Source organism: Elephantulus edwardii, unplaced genomic scaffold, assembly GCF_000299155.1.
Source record: "Elephantulus edwardii isolate Elephantulus edwardi_28Jun2011 unplaced genomic scaffold, EleEdw1.0 scaffold00213, whole genome shotgun sequence".
NCBI classification, from domain to species: domain Eukaryota; kingdom Metazoa; phylum Chordata; class Mammalia; order Macroscelidea; family Macroscelididae; genus Elephantulus; species Elephantulus edwardii.
This window is the reverse complement of record NW_006399963.1, coordinates 324,631-335,585: the sequence shown is the minus strand read 5'-3', so window position 1 is coordinate 335,585 and position 10,955 is coordinate 324,631. Positions and strand designations below refer to the sequence as shown.

General features: G+C 35.5%; 1 protein-coding gene across 1 annotated transcript in view; it reads right to left on the bottom strand.

The window, feature by feature from the left end:
• PARG (poly (ADP-ribose) glycohydrolase) overlaps positions 1-10,955 on the bottom strand; it is a 302,619-nt gene that overhangs the window by 116,243 nt on the left and 175,421 nt on the right. The window contains exon 13 of the mRNA XM_006897698.1: positions 10,217-10,364. Coding sequence (XP_006897760.1) covers positions 10,217-10,364 — 148 coding nt within the window. The remainder of the gene's footprint in view (positions 1-10,216; positions 10,365-10,955) is intronic.

The following is a 10,955-nucleotide window of genomic DNA, read 5'->3' as shown; positions in this document are numbered from 1 at the left end:
AACCTTAAAAAAAAAAAGTACTAGTCCAAGGTATAAACAGACTGGCAAATACAACCAGAATTAATGCATGGGGCCTTCTAAAGATTAAATCTCTGTGTGCATCAAAACCTTTTCCCAACAGGGTGAAAAGAAAACCTAGTGACTGTAAACAAACATTTGGTAATACCATCTCAGAAAAGAGTCTTATAACAACAGTTTACAGAATACTTCTGGATCTCCACAAGAAAAAGACTGATAATTACAAAATGGGCAAAAGACATGGGAAGAATTTGCAGAAAAAGACATTCCAATGGCAAACACACATGAAGAAATGTTCCAAATCACTGGCAATGAGAGAAATGCAAATCAAAACCACAATGAGGTACCATCTCACTCCAGTAAAGCCACTATTTTTATCATACAGAATGACTGAATGCCTCAATCAACATACGGAGGGAAAAAAGTATGTTGTAATAGTCATTGCTTTTTGGTTTTTTATAAGGAATGGATAATATCTGGGTTTAATAAAGTTCATGGTCTTCAATGTTAAACTTTTGATAAGATTTTTTTTACTTTAATAAATATAGATTTACCTATCACAGATTAAGAGGCTAGATATTCAAATTCTAGACTCCAATTTACAGAAAAGTTAGATTTTCATTCATTCATTATTGCACATTTTACCCAGTCTTCCTCCCTCTTCTCCCCAGTTCACTTTTTTATTTTTTAATATCCATTTATTGTTGCACAATTACCTTCTCCTATCTCAGTCCTCTTTGCAATGTACCTCTTATTCTGGGCTGTTGTCATACATATAATGCCTAGTATACCTTATTTTTATTGTTGATAAAAGAAACTACATAAATACATTCCCTGCTAAGTAAAATAATAGTAAAATTAAGCCTAGGAGTTGTTTAACAACAGGCAAGATATTTTACAGGACTAAACAGAATAAAAAGTATAATTAATATTCATTTGATGAAAACAAGCACCAAAATGTCCATGAAGCATAGATTCTAGCTAATTCCTCAGGCCTAGATTTCATCTTGTTTGGGTCCACATGCAACATTCTTAGCACCAAGTCAGGAAATCAAAGTGCTAAGAAGGAACATCAATCCAGAGACCATGGTGCACCTGATCCAAGCCATGGTCTTCTCAATTATTTACTATGCATCTGAGAGCTGGACCATGACTAAGGATGACAAAAGAAGAATTGATGCCTTTGAATTGCGGTGCTGGAGAAGAGTACTGAACATACTATGGATTGTCTTGGAGAGAGTGAAACCATGTTGCTCCTTAGAGGCAAGGATTTTGAAGGTCTGTCTCATATACACAGAACATGCTGACAGGAGGGGCTAGTGCATGGAGAAGGACATCATGCTTGGAAGGGTGGAGGGTTAGGAGAGAAAGACCCTGGATGAAATGGAATGACACAATGACTGTGACAACAGGATCAGGGGTGTCAAAGATGGTGAGTTTGGATCAGTATGGGGTAGGGTTCAGAGCTATTGTTCATAGGGTTACTATGAGTTGAAGTCAACTCGATGGCACATAACAACAACAGGCTTGGCTACACAAACAAGCCTTGTTCCTGAGTTTCTAAAACAACTAATCTCATAAGGTGACTATCTAATTACTAATATCTAATTACTACCAGCATTTGTAGCCTCTGGCCCTTCATTTTGGTTGTCATTACAATCAAGCATTTGCTCATTCATCTCTTTTGCCCGTATTCTTTACCTGCAATGGTCCTGTCATGCTCACTTCACTTATATTAAGTGCTGCCTTTCCAATTAACTAAAAAAGTTAAAATCACCCTTAGTATTTGTTTTCTTCTCCTCTTTATCTTCCTCTACTCCTTATGACAACTGATGAATATGAGTTTTTGACATTGATATATTAATGCCATTTCATAAAAGTGAGAAGAAACAGTATTTGCTTTTTAGTGTGACTCTCATTTTGAGTCACTATTTATTACTGAGTACTATTTCCATTGTATGTATTTTATATATCCATTCATCTGTTGATAAACACTTAAGCAGGTTCCTCTTTTTATTACTGTGAATAGTTCTACAATCAACAGTCTTATTCAGCATGTCTAGGCAACTACAACTCAGAGCAACCCTATAACAGATTAGAACCTTGGCCTCTCCGGAGAAAACCTCATGGTCTCCAACATTCTGGAGCCCACTGTTAAGAGTCACTATGTCAATCTATCCCATTGAAGGTCATTCTCTCTTTCTCTGACCCTCCATCTTTCCCCAACATGATGTGTTTTCCCAAAACACGGCCCTTGGAAAAGTATGTGAGATGAAGTTACATCATTCTTGTTTTTAATGAACTTCCTGGTTGTACTTCATAGAAGACAAACTTGTCCATGGACTCAGTGCTCTTCTCTCCACAATACAAAGGCATTGATTCTTCTGTCATTCTTATTCACTGTTCAACTTTCAGAGGATGCACATGAAGTAGTAAAATACTATGGCTTGGATCAAGTGCACCTCAGTGTTCAAAATGATACTACTTACTGATTTTTAGCAGTTTGGAGAGGTCCTTGACAGAAGATTTTCTCTTCTGATTTCTTAACTGCTGCTACCATGGACGATGACTACAGATCCAAGTAAAAGGAAATCATTGATAATTTTAATGTTCATCATGATGTAGCCTATTGGTTTCAGAGTGAGGATATTTTTTCTTCTTGATGTTGAAATGTAATTTAAATAGAAGAGTGTTGTGTTCTATCTTTCACAGTAAGTGTTTCAAGTCTTCTTCACTTTTTGCAAGCAAGGTTGTGTCAACTGCATTATGCAGACTGTTGATGAGTCTTCCTTCAATTCTGATGTCAAATTTTTCTTCATCTGTTGTTGTTAGGTACTACAGAGTTGACACACAATGATCTTATGAACAACAGATATGACCTCTGTTCTATTCTATGCCATCTTCATCATCTCTGACACACTTGAGTCCATTGTTGCAGTCACTGTGTCAACATATCTTAATAAGGGTTCTTCTTTCTTTCCAAATTGTAGCAATAAACATAAATATCAAAGAAGAATGAACAAAAATCAAGACCTTAACCCAACATTTTATATAATGAGAAAAAGAACTGCAGGCAAAACTTGTAATATCTAAAAGAAAAAACTTAAGAGCAGAAATAAAATAAAATAGAAAACAGATAAATAAAAGAATAAGAATCAAAGGTGATTCTTTGAAAATATAAATAAATTTGACAAATCTAACAAAAAAAAAGGGGGAGAAGGTACAAACAACATGGATAAGGAATGATATGTCACAACAGAACTGAATAAAAGGGATAAAAATAATACTACGAAAACCGACATTTCAAACAGATTTTAAAAGCTAGAACTGATAAATTTTCAGAAATTCATTGTCTAACACACAAAGAGGGTAGAATATTTGCACAGAGCTATCACAAAAGAAACAAGTCATAAAAGCATCCCAAACAAAAGTTCTGGCTCAGAGAGCTTCACCAATAAACCCTACTAAACATTCAGAAAAGAGCTAACATCAATTTTACTGAAATTATTTAAAAGTGCAGAAAATGATGGAATACTCCTGAAATAATTCTATGAGGTTAAGCATAGCCCTAATACCAAAGCCAGGTAAAGAGATCATTCAAAAAGAAAATTATAGACCAAGATTGTTTACAAGCATAAATGTAAAAATTTTAAATAAAATCCTAGCAAATAAAATCCAGCATCATAATTAAAAATTATTCAACATAATCAAGATAGTTGAACATTAGAAAAACTATAAATGTTAATTCAGCATATAAAAAAAAAGGACAATAACCACATGATTATCGAAATTCATGTAGAAAAATCAACTGACAAAATTCAACATCTTTTCTTGGCAAAAACACTGAACAAAACAGGAATAGAAGGGAAATTCCTAAACATAATTAAAAGTATATATAAAAGGGAGTTCTGGTGGCCTAGTGGCAAGAAATCACACTGCAATCCCAAAGGTATATGGTTTGAAATCCATCAGCTGCTCTGCAGGAGAAAGATGGGCAGTCTTCTCTTGTGTAATTAACTACTTCTGAAAACCCACTGGAGGGTCAGTTATAGGTCTGTTCTGACTTTACAGTACACCACTACCACCACCATCACAACACCATATACACAAAACCAACCGCCAGCATAACTCTCAAAAGAGAAGGCATTCACTTTGTGAATGGGATACAGACTTGGGAGCAATTATTTCCAAAGTATCTCTTCAGGGCAGGTGGTGGGATAGGTGGGAATATATATCCAAAATAGATAAACCACTTTTAAAGATTAAAAAACCCCAACAAACCGAAACCAAACAATGTAATTTTAAATAAGGGCAAACAATCCAAACAGACACATCAATGAAGATGAGAATGTGGAAGAACTCCCACTGTTACACATTGCTGGAAGGAGTCCTGGTAGCACAATGCAAGAGCTTGGCTGCTAATCAGTATGCAGTTTGAAGCCACCAGCTACTCCACTGGAAAAGACTTGACCATCTGCTCTTATAAAAATTGTATCAGGAAATCCCATGGGACAATCCATCTACTTTCTTACAATGAATTGCCAAGTTTCTGAATGTCTAGATGGTAATCAACTAGATGGGAATCAACAATAAAATACACTGCTGGTGGGAATGCCATGATACAGCCACTCTGGAAAACAGCTGGTTCTAAGAAGGTTAAATATATTTAAATATTTTAATTTTATAATAATATTAAATATCCTTCTCTCATGATTCAGTCATTCTTACGTATTTACCCTTAAGAAAAACTATGTTTATATAAAGACTGGTAAACAAATGTTTCTAGTACTCTTTTCTGTAACAGTCCGAAACTAGAATCAACCAAACATCCACTGGCAGATGAATGAATAAACAAACTGTGATGCATCTATACCATAGATTGAGCCAGAGAAGAGAATGAGCTATTGATAACATAGGTGAATCTCTAATTATGATGGCTGAAGGGGAGTATTTGTTCTTACTCTATTTACACAGAACTTTAGAACATACAAATTAACTTCTAAGAAAGAAAAGTTTCTTGGAGGTAGGAAGTAGAAAGGGTAGGATGATGAATGTTTTCACTACTTTGCTATGACGATGGTTTCAAAGGTATACCCACATGTCAAAACTTACCTCAAGTTATATAGACTTTTTTTTATTGTATTTCAATTACACTACAAGAAAGCTTTAATGTTCTATCTATATTAGTATCTGGCAACACAAGAAAAGAGTAGATATATAAGTATTTTCTAAATAAACATTATTGAGAAGCAGATCAGTAAGAGCATTATTTCACTGAGGTGAGAATAAGAAAGAAAATACTTAATCAAAAGGTACTATGGAACTGAACAAACCAAAACCCAACTACAGCCACTGACATCAAGTTGATGCCAACTCACAACGACTTTCTAGGACCCTAAAATGCGAACCCACTAGGTGCACTATGGCAGAAAGATGTGGTGATTTGCTTTGTTGTATGGGGTCACTGAGTCTGAACTGGCACAGTAAAAACTGGTTTAGATTTTTTCACTATAAAAAGAAACTCCTCATTTGTCATTTGAAAATAAAATGGTTGGAAAATAGAAAATGACAATTATAAATATAATGCTTTTACTTCCAGTTAGGATGGCTTCAGTCTTCTTTTCTCAAAGAAATAGGCTAGATTTCTTTAAAGTTTTGTTTGTTGTTGTTTTTTTTTTAAAGGAGGCAGTGGATAAAGAGTTTGGCCACTAACTGAAAGGTCAGTGATTTGAATCTAAACCCATTAAAAATCTTATCAAGAATTCATAAAAATAATACATTCAGATTATTAAGATTTTTATGTCCTCCTTATTAACAGTGAAAGTTTTTGAACAACACATGAAAACAGCTTAGAAGATTAAAATGTGTTGAGTCCTTAGTGAAAGCCATCGACCCCACTTCTAAAAGCATTACTCATATGGTAATGATTATGCAGTAGATGGAATGCTCTTGCCTTTAATTTGAATAATTAAACTTTAGAAAAGATAAATATAAAAATGTTTCATTTCCAAACATTTTTGGAAACCTTGAACTGGGATCTGGATCTTTTCCAATGAGCCAATCTGCCCCATTTAGCAATGCCCTATTTTGGTGGTACTGACTACTTCTAGTGCTATTATTTTGAAAGGTGGCACCAGTACAATACAACCATCCAGTTGCAGTTACTTGTATTGGTTGTGCTGACATTCAGAGAAAAATGTAAAGAGCTGTGATACCTGGTACAATTAAATTCTTTGAAAGGTAGGTTTTACGTTAAGAATATTAACACTTCGTTAAGCAAAAGCTTTATGTCCCTGTTATATACTAACCAAATAGAAACAGTAAAATAACCATCCAGAGCTACCCAAACACCATTTGACATTAAACCTGTTTGACGGATGATATGGAGGGTGGGAGAGGGAGGAGAAAATTCCAGTCTCGATTTTTAACTCCTTCTCTTTGAATACTTACTGAATGGTTTTAACTCATGGCTACCCCAAGGAGAAATACAGAAAACAGAGACATATAGCACTGTCTGGGTAGGATAAAATATTGCTTATTTGCATGACCTGTTTCATATTCATTTAAAGGCTGATATCATGCAGATGCTCCATAATGATGATAAATTTAATTTATTTCCAATTTCTCAAGCTATTCTACAGATTTCAGGCAGCACAATCACAGCCATTATTAGCTCATGGAGCCTCGATGCAACCTTGAAGGAATGGAATTGATCAAGTTAAGAATCTCTTAAAAAGGGAGATGGCAGAAATCCAGAAGGCAAATAGATGATGAAATGGCCATTTCCATTAAGGAAACATCACATCACAGATATTAATTAAGAAGCAATATAATAAAGTTAAGTGGATTTGGAAAAAACGCTGAGTTAAAAGTAACCCCAAATGTCCTCAGCCTGAGGATATTACAGATATGAAGGTGAGTCAGGAAACTGCAATTTTCCATTCATTTTATAGTGGTTGCAGGTAAGTTACAAATGAGATACAACTTCAGAGGAATTCTTTATTTAGGGTGTGGATAAACTCTTCTTGTAAGCGGAAAAAAGTTCCAATGTTGTCAAGAGAAATGACCACCTTTATTTACAGCAATATTAGTAGCAGATGCCAAGAGACTGGCTAATTTCCTATAGCGCAAGAGAAAGAAAGTAAGTAAAACTTCAGCCACCTGCTTAAATGCAGAACATTTCTCCAAGTTCAACATTTCAAAGGCCTTCACCTTAAACTGATGAGACATTTTTGCTCTAAGCGTTCAGTTCAAGCTCAGTTTAACTGTTAATTTTTTTAAAAATGGGTTTTTGTTACTGTTCTTAGAATATAAATACCAAAATATACATCAATTCAACAATTAACACAGAGTTCAGTGACACAGATTACATGCTTTGAGCTGAGAAGACATTCTCACCCTCTTTCTGAACTGCTCTCTTTCCAATGATATAAATTGCTTCCTAACTTTCTTATCTAATCTTTTTGAGTTGTTGTTATCCATCCCATATATACGTAAAAAAAAATTCTTAAAAATCATATTTTACATATGATAGGGGAAAAAAACCTCAAATTATCATTGCTGTTGAGTAAGATCAAATCACAGCCTGATTCTCCAGGAGCTTTTCCAAAGCACCATCTGGTGGACTGGAGCTGCCTGCCTTTGGATTGGCAGTGCAGCCCTTACCCACTAGGCTCCCAGGGCTGTTCTGATACTAGAGGTAGGAAAGAGAACTGAGGCTATGTCAAAGTCCTGTTCTCAAAGAAATGTTATTATTTAACCTCAAATGTTTTCCTGGACAATTTCCCTCATAAGATTGTCTTTTTTAACTTCACTCAAAGTTTGACCAGGGGTACTTCTTTAAAAGAATTAACAAAATCACCTGAGGCAGTGGGTAATATATGATGCAAACAACAAATAAATTAAAAACTTTTAAAAGATAAGATAAGGATTTTGAGAACTCAAAATATTCCTAAGAATAGAGACAGAAGGAAACTCTTCACCACTGGACCAAGAAGCAACACTGTGATGTTATATGTCATCATCAAGTATTTTAACTCAGTGACCCTATAAACAAAGGCTCTGAGGGACACAGTCTTATTAGACTTGATGACATTATCTACAAGAAGTTGCATCACTAACTTAAACTAGTACCTCTCTGGCTATTAAAGTGGACCAGTGTTTCTGCTAGAGAAAGATGGATAATCACTTCCCTTACTGTTCACAGCCATAAAGAGACTTCCTGGATGTACAGCTGTGAATAGGTACAAATTTGACAACAATGAGTTAAACTGAACAACAGCAGTGATATTTAGACTGTTTTTGTTATATGTCTTCAATTCAACCATGACTCATGTTGTTAGGTGCCCTGGAGTCAATGTCAGAGTGACATTGTGAATCCTATTGTATCCTGTGCCATCCTTACCATTTCTGATATACTTAATCCCAATGCTGCAGTCTTCATGGCAAGTCATCTCATTGGAGGGGTATTCTTTTCCTCTGCTGATCCTCCATCTTTCCAAGTATGATATCCCCTTCCAAGGAATAGGCCTTCCTAGTAACACGTCCAAAGTATGCGAGGTGATGCTATCTGAACCTTACTGAATCCTGTCTCCTACAAAGCTGTCATTTCTTTCAATTCCTAATGTTGTATTTGGAAAGAATATTGAGCATGCAATGGACAGACAAAAGAACAAACGTGTCTCGAGGAGTGCAGCTGGGGAGCTCCTTGAAGGCAAGGATGAAAAGACTTTGGACATGTTATTTGAAGGGGACACTTTGTAGAAGGTACCAGGACTGGAAAAATAGAGAGAGTTGGGGTATACACTTGTAAGCACAAAAATAAAGGCTTAATTTATTTTTGGTGGTTGATTACCAGTGTTTTAAGAGTACTAAGTTAATCAGAAAATTGTTTTAGTAACTCATTCACATGATGTTTACTTGTGTTTTACTGATTTTGCAAAGGCATTTGACTTTATAACAAGTTTATAACAAATTACGGATAACACTGAGAAGAATTCCAGAACTCTTAACTGAGAAAATGAGAATGGAGGTACAACATGCTGAACGTATATAAAACAGTTTCACCATCCTTGCCTTCAAGGAGTACCTTGATTTCATTTTCTCTTAGACAGACTTACTTGTTCTCTTGGCAGTCCATGGGATACCTAATACTCTTCTCCAACACCACAATCTATAGGCATAAATTCTTTTATCGTCCTTAGTCACAGTCCAACTTTCAGATGCACAACAAGCAACTGAGAAGATCATGACATGGATCAGACACATCTTAAGTCTTAAAATGACATCACTGTTCTTTAGTACTCTGCAGAGGTCCTTGACAACAGATTTTTCCAATGTAATTCACGTTTTAATTTCTTGACTGCTGGTACCAAGGGTGTTGATTGTGGACTCAGGTAGGATAAATCATTCAGAACTTGAATCTTTTCTCTATCATGATTTTGCCTCTTGGTCTAGTGGTGAGGACTTCTGTGTTCTTGATGTTGACATATAATCTATATTGAAGGCTGTAATTCTTGATCTTCTGCAGCAAGCATATCAAGTTCTCCTCACAGCAAGCAAGGTTGTACTATCTGCATAACATATGGGAGTCTTCCTCCAAGTGATGCTATATTCTTCCTCATAAAGTCTAGCTTCTCTAATGATTTTTTTCAGCATACAGATTCAATGTTGTTCTTTTTGTTGTTAAGTGCCATGAAGTCAAACATGACTGATAGCGACCCTTTGAACAAAAGACCTGAACCCTGTTCTATAACTACCGTCATTTGTCTAAGTTCATTGAGTTTACAGAGGCATGCTGTTATAGGAAGTAAATGCCACTCCTGTTTCCAAACCTGTCTTAATCTGGGAGCTCCTACAACACTGTCAACCATGGGTAACAATTATGACATCTGATACGCCAGTGGCACAATGTTCAGCATTGAACAGACTGAACAGGTATGGATAAAAGAGAAAACCCTTATGCACAACTTTCCCAATTCTTTACCTTTCTTGATGCTTTTTAGTCAAAGCCTAAGTTTTACATGGGCACAATGAAGGGTTTGGAGACTCCCATTCACCTCAGCACTTTTTTTGATGTGATCCACACAAACGCTTCTACGTAGTCAATAAAAAGAATTTAAAAAACAGCTACAAATAAAAGAATTAAAACAATGAGATCAACATTCATGGTAAGAAAAGTTGTATCTGGACAACTAACCTGTAATGATTAGGCATTCATTGTGATCCAGCACCTCAGTGAAGAGTCGTGATACAATCAACTCAGGATTAATTAAAAATCTAATTTCTTCCTGCACAAGTCCTGCACTGGTTACACCACCTCCAACAAAGCGATTTGCAAAATCCACCTATATTTGAGAAAATGTAGTATGTTAAATTACTTTTAAAATTCATGTGTTAGTTAATATTGTATCATGATTCCTTAAAAACCATTTCAATCACTCATTTTTACTTGCAGACTTACAACTAGAGTTAAATTCCAATGAGCACCAAAAGGTGAAGAACAAATTGTGATCCACAGTCAGGTATACAACACTCCAAAAGAAGGACTTAATTTTTTTTTATATGTACAAACAGAAACCTAGAGAGTATATGTGGGAATGGCTATGAATGGATTGAAATAATGGTACGAGGAATATAAAATTAGATCGGTCTGAGTTTATTGATTTGAGTCGGTGACAGAAATGAAGTTGGAGACAAAATGATTGAATTTTCCACAATCAACGACATTCACTGCAAATACGTTTTATAAGAAACAAACGCAGGTTATACACATGGATTTCACCTGATGGTATGCACAGGAATCAGACTGATTACATCTGTGGAAAGAAACCCTGGAGAAGCTCAATATCAGCTGTGAAAACTAGGCCAGGAGCTGACTGTGAACATACCACCAACTACTCATAGGCAAGTTCAAGCTGAAGGTAAGAAAAATTAAA